Source organism: Cololabis saira, chromosome 3 (genome assembly GCF_033807715.1).
Source record: "Cololabis saira isolate AMF1-May2022 chromosome 3, fColSai1.1, whole genome shotgun sequence".
In the NCBI taxonomy this organism is placed as follows: domain Eukaryota; kingdom Metazoa; phylum Chordata; class Actinopteri; order Beloniformes; family Belonidae; genus Cololabis; species Cololabis saira.
This window is the reverse complement of record NC_084589.1, coordinates 8,454,515-8,473,528: the sequence shown is the minus strand read 5'-3', so window position 1 is coordinate 8,473,528 and position 19,014 is coordinate 8,454,515. Positions and strand designations below refer to the sequence as shown.

Here is a 19,014-nt window from a genome sequence, read left to right as displayed (position 1 = left end):
TTCCCATTTGATTACCTAATTTTCACTCTATTTTAGGTGTCAGATGACCCCACATTTCCCTCTTGAATACATTGGTATAGTATTCCAGTTTATTATCTTCTAAATAATCTCAAGGTGTCCATGTAACGTGGTTGCAAAGCGTCCCCAAATCATCGCCGCTCCTCTACCATGGTGGATGGCGGGCGGTGTTTGGTTCTCATCAAACTTGGTGGAAGGTGTTAAGGCAAAGCAAAGTCCACTTTGGTCTTTTTGGTCACATCTGTCCACAGGACATTGTTTTGGAAATCATAGGGCTTGTTCAAATGCTTTTTTCCCCAAACCTCGCTTGGCCTCCCATGTTCCTTTTAGAAGAAACTTCTTACTCCTGTCAGCCCTTCACAAATCATACATGCTCAGTCTTCTTCTAATTGCGCCATCATAAATTTTGTTGTTTAACAGGCTCGTGAAGTTTTTAGAGCCTGAGATGTACAGTAGCTCCTAGGTTTCTTTATGTTTCTCTAACCATTGCATGGTCTGACCTTGGCCCTTGGAAGGGCCACAGATTGTATACTGCCTTGAATACTTTGCACTTAAGAACACTGAAGTCCCAATCAATTGGAAATTGTTTTCATTATACTTTCCAGGTGATGTTAAGCAACAGCGGCTTTTCAAAGACTGGTGTTTATTCCCATCCCTCCCGGCATTATGCTAACACATACATACCTGAATACTGTAGACCAGCAAACTGTCAGAATGTTGTTACATAAGTCTGCATGCCAGCAGATTTCATCATGGGCTGATGATTATTTAACCTTTACAACTCGCCCTTTAAATCCCAAGGAAGAGGATTGTTCACGTTATTTTCCTTTTCTTTTTGGCTTTATTTGAAATAAATAATACCACAGTGAAAAAAGTTATCTGCTGTTGTTCATTCAAAGTTGTACTTGCCTGATAGATCCACAACAATTAGATGTTTATTATTATGTCTTTGCATGTACACACACAGACACACACACAAACACACACACACACACTCGTGAAAAAAAAAATCACAAGATTCAAATAGGGAGCTCTAACTTTTGCACTTGGCCGACTGAGAAGCTCTGACGGAGACTGCGATGTTGACGGTGCGCATGGGAGTGTGTAAATCGTTTATCTATTCGATACAATTTGTTGCAGAAACAGCATGGTGTTCTCGCTTATTGCACCCGAACAGATCGTGCACCAGATTCCCGGCAGTAGCCTGCTTTCTGCACACGGCCTGACTGTGTGTATCCTGATAACGTCCCAGGACGCTGGCCCCTCGCCAGCCATGGGCAAACTCAACCCTGCTGTTTGATGTCGAAGGTTGGCTCCAGACAGACCAAGCATTGTGTCCCAAACAATGAACCCCAGACCCACTGAATTATAAACATGTCCCCTTGGGGGCGTTTTCCTCAGTTTCTGTGCAGGAGACACCCATAGTCAGGAAACCTGACCCAACTTTTCTAAATTTAGCAACTCTGCAGCCTCAAATGCAGCTGACTTGGCACCCATCATCGTCTGTCTCCTTCTCTAATAATGTCCTCAAGAATTTGGAATGTCGACCCAGGCTCAAGTCAGGGGTGGAGGTCTTGTAATTCAGGATATTTATCAAGACGAGAAATGACAAAAAGCTCCCTCACCAAAATTAACTTGTATTAAATTTACTGTGGCATGTAAATATTACCTCCTGTCTTCAAAATAAAACCATCATTCTTGCCAATCTCTGTTGAATAACAACCTTGCAGTCTTGATATGTTCAAGAACAGATGACTGTACTGACCCATTAGATATGCTGAGGAGCCCAAGTAGTCAGGGAACCTTTTAGCTTAATCTACCCACTTGTTTGAATGCAGCTAAATGAGATAATAAGACGTAAAAAGAAAATGAATAATTCAAAACGAGACACGAAACAACTATGGGCATTTGAAAAGAACTGCAAAGAGAAAAATGGTCAAAATCTCACACACACACACACATATACACACACACTGAGGTTATCTTATTGTAAAACTGCCAATCAAGTGGCCCTAATATGTTGTTGTGCTAGCTCATCTCACAATCACACATAGGGTTACCAACTCCCTGAAAAATAAACAAGGGAGACCTCATCTGCAGGGCTGGCCAAGCCGATTGCCTTCACCGTTCCTGGCATGGTGAATTTTTTTAGCCCCTTTTTTGTGAGTGAAACGATTTTGTAACTATTTGATTCGAACCTGAATTGAATTAGATGCATATTTTGAATGTCATGAACACATGGAAAACAAATTATTATCCAGCAATTCATTTTAATACAAAATAACAAAATGAGCTGAATAAAATAAGTATCTTTCTTAAACAGAAACCTGTCCTGCTTAACTTAAAATTGTATAAATGTATATAAAACAATAGAAAGAAATCAGAACATCCATTCTGTAATAGTGCACATTTTTAGTACAATAACAAAAGTGCAAACAGAAAGTCTGTAGAAAACTTGTAAACATATTTGTGCCTCAAAAGCCACGACTGTAGGCTACAGTTGGAGTAAAACAGAAAAACATAACTTATGAACTCAACAGCTCAATGCCATTTTCAATTGGCATTTTATGACTATTTTTTGACTCTCACAGTAATACGGGACAAAGTGCGTCCCTTTTAAGCTCAATACGGGACGTGTACTTCATTTTATAAATACGGGATGATTCTGTTTTTCAAGGGACGGTTGGCAACCCTAATCACACACCAAGGCTGCATCCACCCTAATGAGTAGCAAAAATAGTATGTGAGATTTTTTAGTGTGTCCGAAACATTAGTACGTACACAATAGTGTGCACTATCCATACTCATTCCGGAGAAATGTATTAGTGTGGATTGATGGACACTAGCTAAGCAGAAACGTCCCACAATGCAATGCAGCGTTGTTTGGTTGGTAAGTGCTGCGCATACGTATATGTCATAAGTATAATATTAAGTATAATAATATTATTTATATAATATTAATATTATAATATTCATATATAATAATATTATATAATGTCATCTTGTTTGGGCCAGAATAAACGGGAAAGAGCGGAGCGGTGCTGCTACTACTGCTGTGACAGGAGTTGTTACCATGGTAACAACTCCCCCTCCCAAGGGCAGGAAGTGCCGTGTAGCTCTGAGTAGTACGTCCCAATTAATGCATACTACTGATATTTACTCAAAAGTGTGCCGAATTTAAGTTTACTTTTTAGTATATACTGTTTAGTGTGGCATTTCGGACGCACCGAGAGTGTAACAGAGAATGTGTTCTGCCAATTTAATGCTACCTGCCGAGAAATGCTACTTTGTGGTTCTGCGCACGCGCACAGTCGATTTTCAAAGTTTGATTGCCATGCTAAATTGATAATTTGGGATGTTGAGTATTTGATCCTTCAAAATACACTACCCATGACATGAATTGCATTACACTTTGTGAACATTATACGATAAGAGAAAAAAAAACAATTCTATCGCTTTATTTGATATTCATTCAGTCATTCGCCTTTATTTAACCAGGCAGGTCATTAAGAACACATTCTTATTTACAATTACGGCCTGGCAAGAGACAAGGACCACTTGGGGGCAAAGGACGTGGGTTAGGTAGTAAAACACAGTAAAATTGTAGCTCTACAAAAGGTAGAAAACCATTAGGTAGCATTTTTTGGCAAAGCAGCAGAAATTGGCAGAACAAATGGATTTGAATTCCCCATAGCATTGTAGTTTTACAAAAATAGGACCCTCCAAACAGCCTAGTTACGGCCCTGCACTGTCCCCACTAATTAGGCATTGTTACATTTTCTTCTTTTTTTAAAGATTGAATCTTCATATGTGTATTTATGCAACGGCATTTTTATTTAGTGAAGCTGACACACTTCAGTGCCCCGCTGTCGCCAGGCGGGGGCGCTGTTGGGTTGCTCACCATGGTAACGCGCCGTGGTTGTCATGGTGACGCGGTGGGGGCCCGCTCCGCGAGTCACGGGCCTTCCGGTTCCTCTGCAGGTCAGCTGACTCTGATGCTGCTGTCAGGAGACTCACGATCTGCGCTGAATGGCAGCTATGAACACTATCGAGCCGTAGAAACCCCCAGACACACACATTTACACGAGTGACGGCCACTTCTTTACTAGACGGGTAGGTAAGCCCTTTAATCGGTGGAAGCAGCCAGCTGTGAGGATGTTGTTGTTAGCAGAGGAAGCTAAGCGGCTAGCGGCTGCTGCTGATGCTGCTTGACCTTAACCATCTTTCTGTTCAGATACTGCTCATACTTCATCAAATCCTTTATTTTTTTATTATTCTTATTTAGAATTTGTTAGTTGTCGGAGGGTGGAATAGTGTTGTGAAGCTGTAAAGGAAATGAACACAAAAGAAGTCCCTATTATAACTGTAGCATTATTTAATTAGCTTACTCTGTGGTAAACAGTGTCAGTGAAACTCAGAGCTACAATCTACATAAACACAGACTTAAACCTTGTTGCAGGTATGTCAGGGTTGTTCAAATACACAGTGGTTGTTTTAGTTTTTAAGTTAGATGTGAAACGTATTGGCGATTGAACAGTCTCTTTATTGTGTTTCTGTTCAGTTTCCCTGTAGTTGCACCAGTGCTGTAAACATGACAGAGTTTTGGCTGATCTCTGCTCCGGGAGAGAAGACCTGCCAGCAAACATGGGACAAAATGATGGCGGCTACGACACGCACCAACAACCTCTCAACCAACCACAAGTTCAGCATCCCGGACCTGAAGGTTTGCATGTGTTTCTGGACTTTACAGCTCCAAAAGTCAGGCTTTACCTCCCCTGAGCCAGTACCAAACCATTACACTAATCTATTCATAAGTAACGACAAACATTTCTTTCTTTTTTCTTAATTACTATAGTTTTAGACATAATATTAATGCTTTATCAAAAGTACTCACCTTGTGTATCCACTGTCAAGAATAAGCTGATTGTATGTTTGGAAAGCGGTCTTTACACAGACTGGTTTCCTTCATGTTGAAGTGTTGTATAGGCAAAGTTTTCATCCAAAGAGAAGCCCAGCTCAACTGGTTCACTCTCTATGTGCTGAAGATGAAATAACCCTGCTGACCTTGCTTCTGCGTGGAGCTGTAATGTCCTACTGGAGTGGTTAGCAATGCATGAACAGCTCTGGACAAAGTGGCGCCATCCTAAGCACATAAAGCCCCCTGGGTGTCACTGTAGGCTGGTTGAACCTCAGATGTCACTGTTTAAACACAGCCCTGCTAGCCCCGTTGACCCCACTTCAACACACACCAAGTCCTAGGATTTATCACTAAAGTCTAATAATTAAATATCTTGTTTTTGTGTCCATAAACAGGTTGGAACACTTGATGTCTTGGTAGGGCTGTCGGATGAACTGGCCAAATTAGATTCCTTTGTTGAAAGGTATGCATGTTGCTTTCATGTGACCTTTTAAATCCTAACTTCATCATGACTGTAATTACCTGCATACGTTTTAAAGATAATCACAAATCTAGTATGCTCTCTTGACCCTCTGATCCAGCCGCTCACTATTCCTTCATTCCCTCCCTGACCTTGTAATAATGAGGAATTTCGCAGGGAGCTGAAGCTAGTGGGCCCCACAGCCTAAACTTGGCGATTTGCAGTTGGGTGACACATCAGCAGCTCTTTCTTTAGTTATATTTATACCATATGACTGTTGTGCCATGAGTGTAGTCTTCTGGAAATATTGACATCCAAAGCTCACACTCAGTCATTACCGCTTGAGCTAAACTTTGCTTCCTTTGTGGCAGTTTCCACAACTGTGAGAAAAACCAACCTTGCAACACGGTTTCACTTGTTTGCAGACGGTCTGTCGGTAATCTAGTTCCTCTTTGAAGTTTCTGTCCAGCATTTCAAAGAAAAAAAAAAGTTATTACTAATTAATTCTTATGTGCATTGTTTATATTTAGACTGGCATTATATTAGTTATATTAGAAACTTAATGAAAAATGAAGTATATCACAAAAGATTACAACTGAAACACTATTACCGTAGTCACTCTACTCTTTTAAGCGTCTTTGAGATCTTTTAAAAGCGCTATATAAATAAAATTGATTATTATTATTATTATTATTATTATTATTATTATTATTATTATTATTACTCTCTTATGACATTTTAGCCATCACATATGACTTGGCTCCAGTATTTACTGATACTTTGATCTGCTGCTGAACACTGTTCTTGACCTCTCACAGTCACTCCTATTATAAATAGCCTTGTCAGGAGATTACCTCAACAGGAATATGTGAAGCTTTTTTGATGTGTCTCCCTGTGTTATATTAAGCAGCATGAGGCTAAACTAGTCACCTGTGCTAGCAGAGACTGTGGTTTAGAGCAGCTTTGTGGTTGCAGTTTCTGTTGGCATGGCATGTTTTGATGTCTTCTGGGTGTTCACAGTGTGGTGAAAAAGGTGGCTCAGTACATGGCCGACGTGCTGGAGGACAGTCGAGACAAAGTGCAGGAGAATCTGCTGGCCAATGGAGGTACAGTGATGCTTTTGACTTGATTAAGTTAGTAAAAAAGTATCTGTGATTATTAAGTGAGCTAATAATACCAAGCAGAGGTACCAAAGAATTGACAACAATTAAAAAAACTTGAAACCTTATCGTTTTTTTCCCACACACGAACACCAGAGATGTTCAGGAGGATGTGCAATCAATTTGGTCCAGATTTTTTCTTGATTAGTATTTTGGCCAATGAGCCTCCACCATGACTTATTTTGTGCTGATGTCAATGCAGAATGTCTTTTGGACATATTTGCAATATTGACAAGTGAGTGGAGAGCAACATAGAAGTCAGCAAAAAAGAATTAAGCAGCAACTCTTACTAGCATGTATATTCTTTGGGAGATTAGCTGCTACATCTGGTCATATCTCAACATTTTATAAGTGGGTGGAAAATCTTTCCAAAAAGTCTTGTTTGAATTTGAATTTGTGCTCTCACATACCACCCATCTGGAACATCTCTCAATTATTTCAGGACTGTAGAGAAGGAGAATAACTTTATTTTTAGTTCCTCTAATTAATGCAGTAATTTCTTTTAGGAATAAAATGACAGGAAATGTTCCCTTTACTTGTTTCCAGAGTTAGCTTAATGAAAATGTTGTTTTTTCCTCCAGCTTTTGTCTTAGTGTTATCTGATAATGAGCAGACGGATGCTGGATGGTTCTTTTTTTTGTCTGTTTTTCAGTTGATCTTGTCACCTACATCACAAGGTTTCAGTGGGACATGGCAAAGTACCCCATAAAACAGTCACTTAAAAACATCTCTGAAATAATTTCAAAGGTAGGTCTGCCATTTTTTTTACAGAAACAGTAGGTTTGTCACACTTCTGCACATAACTAAGTGTCTAGTGGGTAGTTGGGCTTGCTGTTATAGTTCTCTCCAGGTTTTGTCTCCATGTAGTTGTTACAAATGTTATCTCAATGTGTTCCCATTTCCTTTGTTCATAAATATTTTTTGTTTTCATGTTTTCGCAGCAAGTAACTCAAATTGACAATGACTTGAAGGCCAGAGCATCAGCCTATAATAACCTGAAAGGAAACCTGCAGAACTTAGAAAGGAAGAATGCGTAAGTATAACATCACATTTAAGCTGTGTTTGGAGATGAGATGGTCATTTACTTTAGGGAGTGAGGTCCTTCGGGAGCTTTGTTTGTTTTTGCTTATTTATAAGACAAATCTCAAGATTTACGGTCTTCCCACAATCTTGTCAGCATTGCTGTTTCTTACTCTGGTGATTCTGTCTGGGTGTCTGTTGTTGTAATGCTGCTGTGCGCCACCAGGGGGAGCCTGCTGACCAGGAGCCTGGCTGACATTGTAAAGAAAGAACAGTTTGTCCTTGATTCAGAGTACCTCATCACTCTGCTGGTAGTTGTACCAAAGTAAGTATTAACTCTCCAGTCAGTCCCAACCAACATGAAGACATGTAGAAACATTTAAAAGACTGTGTACGAAAGTCAGTTACGTCCTTACTGTTTTTTTTTCTTTTTCAGGACGGGATACACTGACTGGCAGAAAACATATGAAACACTCGCAGAGATGGTGGTCCCTCGATCAACAAAGTATGTCATGTCAAATAATTGGATTAAAACAAAAACTAGAATCAAGCAAATATGTTATATGTTTGCATCTGCATTAACTAATGTTGAATATTAATAACCTGCTCCTTTAATGATCAAGTTCATTTAGTGTTTGTTTTCCTCTACGTTCATCTAGTTTGCTGTTTGAGGACAACGACAGCGGGCTGTTCAGCGTCACTCTGTTCAGGAAAGCCATTGATGACTTTAAACACAAAGCTCGAGAGAACAAGTAAGGGTTTTTATTCTGTGTGATGACATTCTGTTGTTGGGTCCCGGTATCTGAATCACACAAAAGAGGAGTGAGAAGTATTCACATGAGAATATTTTATAAGCATTTCTTACTATACGTGTTGCAGGACAGCGGTACAAGCTCTGGGATTGTTATATTCTTACATCTGAGTCATCTGATGCATGAAGCATCTGAACGTGGATCTTTACATTTTTTCTGCAGGTTCACAGTGAGAGACTTTCAGTACAATGAAGAGGAGATGAAAGCAGACAAGGAGGAGATGACGAGGCTCTCCACAGACAAGAAGAAACAGTTTGTAAGTGAAATGAACAAAGGGAAAGTTTAAAATACTTTTCAGGTTTTTAGAAAACAGTTCAAAAGGTTTCTGCCAGAAGTTTGTTTTTCTAATGTTCTCATTTATTAACTTTGTCTTACGTATAAACAGAGCGAGAGAGAGTATTAAAAAAAATTGCTGTCGCTTTGAAATGCTTTGACCCATCTACGGCGCAAATGGATGTGCAGAATTGTTATTTTGAAACAATTTTCTTTAGTTTATGTTTCTTACGTCCTGCATTTTTTAGATGTTTATATTATTAGCGTGTATATTACAGACCGATTAGTTGTGGTCAAACTGGCATACTGTACTCACTTTGACCCTGCTATCTCTGCTTAAGCTATTATTAATTTTCAATTCAATTCAATTTTATTTATATAGCGTCTATTACAACATAAGTGTCTTTCCAGAGACCCAGAACATGACCCCCGAGCAATTATTACATAAATGGCAAGTAAAAAGTTCCCTAGTGGGAGAAAAACCAAACAGTGGCAAAGAAAAACTCTCCTTTAGAAAGGAAGAAACCTGGATCATAAGGGGGTTCCTCCTGCTGAAGACCAGCTGGGCAGAGCAGGAAAAGAGAGAACAGACAGAGAGAATGAAGAGCAGAGAAAGGAGAGACACAAATGAAATGAAATGAATGTGATGTAGATAAGTTGGTTGCATGCTGGAACTTTCTCTGCATAGTACATCACCTGGGTTTTTATTTTTTCATGTGTTATGTACTGTGGATTGTGCAGTTATTTTTGTACTGAATACTACATTTTGACATAATCAGTTCTTATCTGCACTTATCTGTACTTATCTGTACCCTCTGAGCAGCAGCGCACACCCGTTTCCATCAATAGCAGTGCACTTGTGCACTTATGGCCAATGAACTTGAAGTGAATTACATCCGAAGCAGATGCTCAGCGTTCTTCCTCTCTGCAGGGCCCCCTCGTCCGATGGCTGAAAGTGAACTTCAGTGAAGCTTTCATTGCATGGATTCACATTAAAGCCCTCAGGGTCTTTGTGGAATCTGTTTTGAGGTATTGATTAGATGTTGCTGTCCTTTCATTATTCATGCTTTATAAAGTATGAAGTGGTATTCGTTGGCTTTTTTTTTGTGTTTGCATGTTTTTTTTATAAGAGCAGTTGTGTAAACTGTGTCATGTAGTCTGAAAATGTTGGCGTGTGTTCTTCCAGGTATGGGTTGCCTGTGAACTTTCAGGCAATGCTCCTGCAGCCGACCAAGAAGACCATGAAGAAGCTGCGGGAGGTGCTCAATGATCTGTACAAACACCTGGACAGCAGCGCCGCCGCTATCATCGACGTGAGTACCTTCTTCACACCATTTCAGCTAAACCTGTTTTCTCTTTAGTTGTCAAGAAAACAGTCTACATCTCTGCACAAGATGGCATGTGAAGTTGTGTTATGAGCAATAACAGATACTTGGAAATATTGAATAGTCAATATTTTATTCAACACTGCAGTGATGACACAAACAATCTTCACATAATAGAAAGAAATGAATATGAAACAGTCTTTGCAGCTAGTTCAGATTTCAATAATTAATAATAATAATAATAATACCTTTATTTATAGAGCACTTTTCCAAAACAAGTCACAAAGTGCTTTACATGCAATTAAAAACAGGAAACAAACAATTAGTACAATTAAGACACAATTGAGAGATAAAAACAGACAAATAATACAATCAGTTAAACGCAAGTCTAAAATAGTGAGTTTTTAAAAGTGCCTTAAAAGAAGACAGTGTGTTAGCTCCCCTGATCTCCTCCGGCAGGTCATTCCATAAGCGAGGGGCTAAAACAGAAAAGGCCCGGTCCCCCTTGGTCTTTAAGTTGGACCAAGGAATGGCCAGGAATGACCCACCAGAGGATCTCAGGGTGCGTTCAGGCTCGTATGGGGTCAGGAGGTCAGCTATGTAATCAGGAGCTAGCCCCATACGAGCCTTAAAAGTAATAATTAAAATTTTAAAATCCACTCTAAAACGGACTGGGAGCCAGTGAAGGGACTTTAAAATTGGTGTGATATGTTCTCTCCTGTTGGACCGGGTAATGAGTCTGGCTGCTGCATTTTGAATTAACTGTAGTTTATTTAGATTTTGCTGAGTGAGGCATGAAAAAAGTGAATTGCAGTAATCTAACCGGGATGAAATAAATGCATGTATAACTGTCTCTAAGTTTTTAGATGAAAGAAATGACCTGATTTTGGATATTTTTCTAAGATGGAAGAAGCATGATTGGACAACGGAATTTATATGCTGGTCGAAATTGAGGTGTTTGTCAAAAATAATACCGAGGTTTCTACAAGAAGTGGTGATGTTGGATGAAAGGGGACCAAGATGGGAAGAAATATGATTTTGTGATGAGTCTGGGCCTATGATGAGGATTTCTGTCTTCTCTGAGTTAAATTGTAAAAAGTTTGATGCCATCCAGTTATAGATATCTGCAATGCACATGTGGAGGTTATTTAGTTGATTGGAGTTGCTATTATCAAAGGAAAGGTATAATTGTGTATCATCGGCATATAAATGGTATTTAATATTGTGTTTTGTAATAATATTACCTAGAGGAAGCATGTAAATGGAGAACAGTAATGGACCGAGAACAGAACCTTGAGGAACTCCATAATCTAATGGTGATGAAGATGACTGAAAATGACCAATTTCTACACAGAAAGACCTTTCGGACAGATAAGAACGGAACCAATCTAAAACCAACCCTGAAATGCCCACCCAATTTTTAAGACGCTCAATTAAAATATTATGATCAACAGTGTCAAAAGCCGCAGATAGATCCAACAGGAGTAGAACAGAGTGTTGACCACGATCAGCTGCTAAAAGAAGATCATTTAAAACCTTAAGAAGTGCCGTTTCTGTGCTAAAACCTGCTCTAAAACCCGACTGAAATCTCTCGAAGAGGTCATTACCGTTCATAAAAGAAATAATTTGATCTGCCACTACTTTTTCTAAAACTTTAGCGATAAATGGTAGTTTTGAGATTGGCCGGAAGTTATTGAGGATATCTGGGTCTAGTGAGGGTTTTTTAAGGAGAGGATGTATGACTGCCATTTTGAAATAATCAGGAACAAGACCAGATGAGAGCGATGAGTTGAATAGTTCCATCAGAATTGGACAGGTTATGGCAAGGGTTTCTTTTAGGAAGTGGGTAGGAATGACATCGAGAGAGCAAGTTGAGTTTTTCATTTTGGAAATTTTTTCAGTGATATTTTCTATTGTAATAAGGTCAAAGGAATTTAAGGTACGATTGATGCTAGGAGGAGAGGGTTCAGAGACAGGCAGGACAGTAAGTGAGATATTGTTTCGGATGTTTTTGATTTTATCTACAAAGAAAGAATGAAACTGTTCACATTTGTCAGTTGACGGTTCAATAATGGCAGGAGGTGGGCTTGAAGTACAGTTTACTACATTGAAAAGGAGTCTGGGATTAGATTTATGGTTGTTGATGAGGTCATTATAATATTTTTCTCTTGCCAATTTCACTGCGGAATTAAAAGTCTTCATTAAATCTCTTAAAATTTGGTGGTCTGCAGGCTTTTTGGAAACCTTCCATTTTCTTTCAGCTCTACGACACAACTGTTTCACTGATCTGATATCATTTGTTAGCCAAGGCTGAGGTGTGGTTTTATATTTTTTGATTTTTAAAGGAGCCACAAGATCCAGAATATTTTTACATGTTGAATTAAAATTAGTAGTGGCATCATTAATATTCACAGAAGAGTTAAAACCAAGGTCAGCAGAGGCAAAGGCATCATAAAATTTAGCAGCTGAAGTAGAGTTAAATGTGCGAGAGTATGAGGGAATAGTGTTGTTATTGTTGTTAATATTCTGAACGTAAGTATGAAAATGAAGTGATTTATGATCAGAAACCACACTCTCTAGGCATACAACATCACTCATTAGAATGCCATGATATAAAACTAGGTCAAGAACATGTCCCTTATTGTGCGTAGGTCCTGTCAGAGCACGAGAAAGGTTAAAAGTATGAAGTAATTTTAAGAAATCGGTAGCTAAAACACTGTTAGGGCAGCACACATGGATGTTAAAATCACCTAAAAGCAAGATATCTTTGTGTTTTGGCATGATAATGGAGAGCATTTCATAAAATTCATTAATAAAACCAGAGGAATTTGGTGGCCTGTAAACTAAAACACATAGCGTTTCAGACGAGCCTCTTAAAAGAAAGCACAAATACTCAAAAGATAGAAACACACCAAGATCAATCATTGAGCATTTAAAACTGTTTTTATAAAACACTACCACTCCACCACCCCTGCCTGAGGCCCTGGGTTTGTTAAAATACAAGAAGCCAGGGGGAGCTGTTTCAACAAGTGGCACAGTGTCATCTGTTGCCAACCAAGATTCAGTAATCATAAAAAAGTCAATATTATGGGCGGTAATAAAATCGTTGCAGATAAATGTTTTGTTCCCTAACGAACGAACATTAAAAAGACTAAAGGTGACAGGCAAGGGAGGAGGAGGAGGTACAGAACTGGGCTGACATTGGATGTGAGATAGCACTTCATGATTGGCACTTCTGTAGGAGGGAGGGTTGTGAGGCCTGTGGTTTATGCTTACAGGAATGTAACTGACATGGTAATGCAAGTTATTAACCATGCTGCAGGGTTGCTCTGGGACACTATAACTGTTATTGAAGGTTTTATTTGAATGAGTTAAGGCAGGCCATGAGGTAGCAGGACCCTCTCTAACAGAATTGGGTGTCAAAGTGAATTTCTTTGGGTCATGCTGGGAGGTGAGTCAGGACAGGTTAGAGGCTATGAAGTTGATAAAGTTTGATGTGAGTTTCCTGGTTCCCTTATGGTTTGGGTGAAGGCCATCAGATTTATAGAGATAATTTTTAGTCCAGAATGAATCAAAATTACTGATAAAACCATAGCCTGTTGCTGTGCAGAAATAATCTAACCACTGATGGAGGCCAAAGAGACGGCTGAAGCGCTCAGATCCAGCCGATAAGGTTGGTAGGGGACCAGATAGAATGCAGCGTTTTCCCAAACTCTCAATAGTTAAGGCCAGCGATTCAATGTCATGCTGCAGCTTGATTGATTGTCTGGAGGACATAACGTCATTCACCCCGCAATGCAATATGACTGTATGGACCGAGGGGTGGAGGTCAATCAGTGTTGGCGAGAGCTCAATTAAATCAGCTACTTTTCCACCAGAAAGACAGTAGGTAACAGCGCCCGGAAGTTTAACATATCTGACAATAGAGTCGCCTAAAACCAGGACTTCTGCTGTGTCAGTGTATTCGGTGCTACTGTATTTGGCGAGTTTAGGAGAGAGCTGGCGATTAACCGGGCAAGCTGTGTTAGCTACGTTAGCACCTTGGGAGGAGGCGGGTTCACGGTCAGATAAGGGGGCGTTGGCTGTATCAGTGCCAGCAGGTGCACGAGTGTTGTTTACCCTGGGACTACTGCACGCAGATGCTGGAGCTAAAAGTCGGGGACGTTTAACAGTGGGAGAGCTATCTCGGGAATTGCAACTGCTGGGCGAGAGGCAGCGTTTGGATGAAAGTTTAACTTCGGGAGCATGAAGAAGAGAGGACATTAAGTCGTCGGAGAGTTCAGCGAGAGGAGCAAAGTGATTGAAGAGCTGAGGGATGTTATCATCTTCATTGGGATTGTAGAGGGGAAGAGAAAGCCTCCTTCTGCTTTTTACTACCGTTGACCAGGATGAGCAGCCGGGAGCGGAGGAGTCACAGTCCGGTTGTTCCAGCCTGGCCAACCGAGAGGAGAGCTCCTCTTGTCGGTGGAGAAGATCTCTGATGAGAAGTTCAATAGCTTGTAGCTCAGTTTTTATGTTTATGATAGCTGATGCTGATGTCACCGCCACCGCCATTCTTCAGTAGGATTATGGAGCGTTGAGGAGACAGGATTGTCAAAGCAGGTAAGATGAGGTCAGGCTGATGGGATGATCAATGCGAGGCCCGCAACAGGCCCACGGGTAGGAGGTTAGCAGTGCGAGTGGTAGGATGGTGGCTGGGGAGACAGAGAACAGCTTCGGCAGCAATGGTGTTTGTTTGTTTGTAGTTTTAGCCGCCAATTAGTTAGCTGGTGTAACGTTAGCTTCGGCAGGTGATGCGAAATAAAAACTTACACGCGAGGACTCCAGATGGAGTCCAAAGTGTTGAGATGGTAAAGACAGCAGATACAGCAGGCAAAGAGCTGCAGCAGCAGCAGCAGCTGTAGCAGGAGCAGCAGCAGCACTAGAACTGTAGCAGGATTAGCAGTAGCAGCAGAGCTGTAGCAGGAGTAGCAGTAGCAGCAGAGTTGTAGCAGTAGCAGCAGAGCTGTAGCAGTAGCAGCAGAGCTGTAGCAGGAGCAGCAGAGCTGTAGCAGTAGCAGCAGAGCTGTAGCAGTAATTGGATGTATATTGCAAAAATAAGAGCATGTGGTCTCCACACGGCTGTCCTAAAAGGACAGAGACGGAGAAGAATCTGCTGTCAGTATTTGAATACAGTCTGCTTTTCTTTCACAGGAGAGCTGATTATGTCTCTTAAAAATGTCTTACAAACTGAAATGAGTGATGCATCAGTTGAATAACTGCTGATCAGCCGTCCCTTTTCTGTCCACTCAGTTCCGACCTGCATCGGCCGATGCTGGTTTATCTATTGACCGAAACCGACAGATGTTTTTTTTTTTCTATTTTGTTTACGCACAGCCTTGAAAAATCTAATTATCTTTCTGTTTTTTGAGGGAAGCAGGCAGTAAATTAGAATACTGAGTAATCCAAATTTTCTTTTCTGTCCAGTAAGCACATCGGGACAAGTTGTGGGAAAACACTTTGTACCATCTGTAATGTAAAAAGGACCCGTGGAGGAACAACAGCCAAAGTGTTTAATTATAAATGAACCAAACCTAATCTGACACTGAAAAATAGCACCACCCTACTGAGCATGCTCAATGTCACGAAGCTAACTGAGGGTAAAAGAAAAAAGAAATTGACTGAAGAGCTCTATGTAGACACTTTATTTTAGATCTAAAGAGTTAAATAAGAGTTGGCCATACCAGTAATTATTATTGACAGTTCAGATGTTTTAACATTTTCGGGAATATAATTCAGCAAAAATTCTTGATTGATTGATGTCTACCACATATTCTGTTACAAATAATATGGTTCAAACAGTTCTTCATGGTGAGTGAGGGAGTGATTTTGGTTATTTTACAGAAATGGGGTTTTAGTTACAAGCAGCAGTTGTTGCAGCTCCTTATTTACTGCGACAGCAGCTCCCTCCTGTGGCTACACCTGGTAAATGCAACGTGTGTAGAGCAGACAAATGAGAAAAATAGATGTTTATATAGTCATGAACCGATCACAGAAAAGTTCCATTTGTATATATTTTTTTATTTATGCGAAAGCATATGGAAACCTTGAATATCTACTATGTCCTTGAGGCCCAAACAATACAACAGTAGACACAACAAAACTAGGACACCACAAAATGTTAGAAAACACAGTGAAACCAAAAGAAACCCTAAATGCATACATAAATGAAACAAGAAAACAGAAAAATACAATGTGGGAATACTCTTGCATTCAAGAATGAAATGTGATACTTGAATGGTTGAACTTTTAACAGGATGGTTCTGCTCATGAGCTGGAACACACCAGGGAGTGGCTCACTTAGTTCAGGTTCCCCGTAACTCTTCAGCCTCTGGCACCATGGTTACGTTATAGTTGTTGCCTGGTTCATTACTAGTCCTCTGGATTGCTGTCATCTGTATTTGGTCTGGATGTCTGTGTTCAGCAGCTGACTGCTGTTTCAGGGAAGGTAACTCAGAGATTGTTCATAGAGACGGTTTCTCACTCTGATTTGCAGAACGAGGCTGTCTGCTTTGAACGGACAGTTTCAGTCATGACAACAAAAGAACCGTTGTACTGAAAACACTGAGACATTGACTCAGGCGTGGTGTTGAACAGGACTATGAACCACCAACAACACATCTGCACTCCATTTTCAGCTTTTAGATACACTGAGAGACTTTGGTATTATTTTATTACACTGCCCGTCAAAAAAGAAGTCACCACCTGAACTAAAATACACTAACAGGTAAGAAACTCCCACTGGATGATTATGTTTCAGCTGGCAACAAGTTATTATCATAGCGTTGCTGAATCTAGAGCTGATCTACTGCAGCAACCCCAGATCGTAGCGCTGCCCCCCAGGCTTGTACAGTAGACGAGCAGCATGATGGGACCACATGACCTTCTTCCATCTCTGCAGAGTCCAATCTCTATACCCCCGAGCAAACTGATAAGACTATGCAGTTTAGTCGCGATCCCTTGAGTTCCCTTGGTATTGTGTGTGTGGAAACACTCTTCCTTCCATACACAGCAGTGAGTTCTGATGTTGTTTTTATTATTGGGTTTTGCTAAACATTGAAGTGATTGCTGCTCACGGTCATTCAGGATTTTTTCCGACCACTTTCTTCCTAGAAGGTAATCAATGGATTTTTTCCTTCCCTTATGGGACGACCATGTTCGCAGATGACAATGCCAGGATTTATCAGGCTCAGAAAGAGTGGTTCAGGAAACATGACACATCATCTCCACACACGGATTGGCCCCTGCAGGGTCCAGACCTTAGCCCCGTTGAGAATCTTTGGGATGTGCTGGAGAGGATTTTGCGCAGCGGTCCAACTCATCCATCATCAGTACATGATCTTGGTGAAAAATTAACTCGACTGAATAGAAATACATGTTGTGATATTGCAGAAGCCAATCGGAACGATGCCACAGTGAATGTGTGCTGAAATCAAAGCTAAAGGCTGGCCTGCAACATACCGGTATTAGAGTGTGTTTTTGGACTGGTTGTGTATTATTATATTATTGTTGCTGCTCATGTAGCTCCGAGTTCATGTGTTTGTGCTCTTGTATAAACTAATGATTTGAAATGGGTTAGGTCTGGTTGTAAAACTGTTTAATCTAATGTCGTTAGGGCTATTCACTGCAGCTCATCGCTACATGAGAATAAGGAAATGCAACAAAACCAAAAAGATGACTGATCAGAAAATGCAATAATAAATACTGATGTTCCTTCATCTTTTTTGGCTTTTCAACTTTCCATTCCAACAAACTTTGATCTGAGGCAGTAATTCCACTAAACTGTGGTGTGATTTCATGCTTAGTGAGGAGATGATCCCAGATAATACCCCTACAGACACTCAAACACCGATTCCACACACTAACTCTGCTGCTAATTGTTCTTCCTCTCCAGTCTGCGATGGACATCCCAGGCCTGAACCTGAGCCAGCAGGAGTATTACCCGTACGTCTACTACAAGATCGACTGCAACCTGTTGGATTTCAAAGTTTAAACCCCCGCCCCCCCGTCTCTCTGTCGTCGGGCTGAGCGATGATTAAGTTGTGTTCCAGCCTCCCCTGCTTCCATGGTAACCGTCTCCTCCCCGTCTCTCTTCTCTGTCAGCTGCTTAAGTGACAGTGCTGCATGTTCATTCCTCGTGGTGAAAAAAGGCTCATCAATAAGCTTCTACCACTTTTACAACCAAGGGACAAAAAAAGGCTTTTAAAATTGTGTTTGTTTACAGTTTGTTTCACATCATAAGCCACACAGATAATTAGCTTTTTCTTTTCTTGTGAAATGAATAAAGAAATCATAATGAGGAGTTGTATATTTACCGTGTCATTCCACGCGTGCTGGTGTGTGTTGGTGTGTGTTGGTGTGTGTCGGTAGCTGCATCTGTGTCGGTGTTCACATTCGTGTTTACGTTTTGACTATTTCATCATGGTATTCACGTCAGCCACATCTGGCTGCACTTATGAGATTGTGAGTGACCTCTGCAGATGTTGTGAGAAAAAAAATGTTATTTGAATTCATGTTCTTACTTCATGTTGTGTGTATTTGCTGTCAAAAAAGAGATCTATATCTGAGTATTGTGTATAAGCCATTGATTGAATAAATGTGATTTAAATAACTGAGCTGGGTTGAGCTGATGACTTCATGCAAAGAAAATGACGGATTTTTCTCTCTGATTTAATGGTTGATTAAAAAGTTCAGGCTTTCAGTGTAACTTGATCTGTATCATGCACATGCAGAGTCTACGTCAGATGGTGCGGTGCATGTGATAGAGATGAGGCCAGCAGTGTCTGGGTGTGTATTAAAAGCAGCGTCCTCGAGGCCTCAGTGGCTGATCATGTGCAAAGCCGTAGGGAGGTTCAAGGGAAGCTGCTCTTGGAACCGAAATCATCCGTTGCTGCGGTTTCTGTTCAGAGTAACCGCACAGAACAACAGCAGAGGGCACCAGACAGACGCCGGTCTGCTCAATGATGCCTTTCCTGTTTTTGGCAAAAAC

The 19,014-nt window shown here is 40.6% G+C and overlaps 1 protein-coding gene across 1 annotated transcript; it reads left to right on the top strand.

Annotated features, from left to right (window-relative positions):
• Window positions 1-3,987: 3,987 nt before the first annotated feature.
• On the top strand, window positions 3,988-18,647 carry atp6v1c1a (ATPase H+ transporting V1 subunit C1a). The gene is made up of 13 exons (XM_061715728.1): window positions 3,988-4,131; window positions 4,580-4,741; window positions 5,332-5,399; window positions 6,417-6,502; window positions 7,209-7,303; window positions 7,498-7,589; window positions 7,803-7,901; window positions 8,013-8,081; window positions 8,236-8,328; window positions 8,551-8,644; window positions 9,593-9,690; window positions 9,848-9,974; window positions 17,920-18,647. Exons 2-13 carry the CDS (start codon window positions 4,610-4,612, stop codon window positions 18,016-18,018), a joined length of 1,152 nt encoding a protein of 383 aa, XP_061571712.1. The 5' UTR covers window positions 3,988-4,131; window positions 4,580-4,609; the 3' UTR covers window positions 18,019-18,647.
• The last annotated feature ends 367 nt before the right edge of the window (window positions 18,648-19,014 follow it).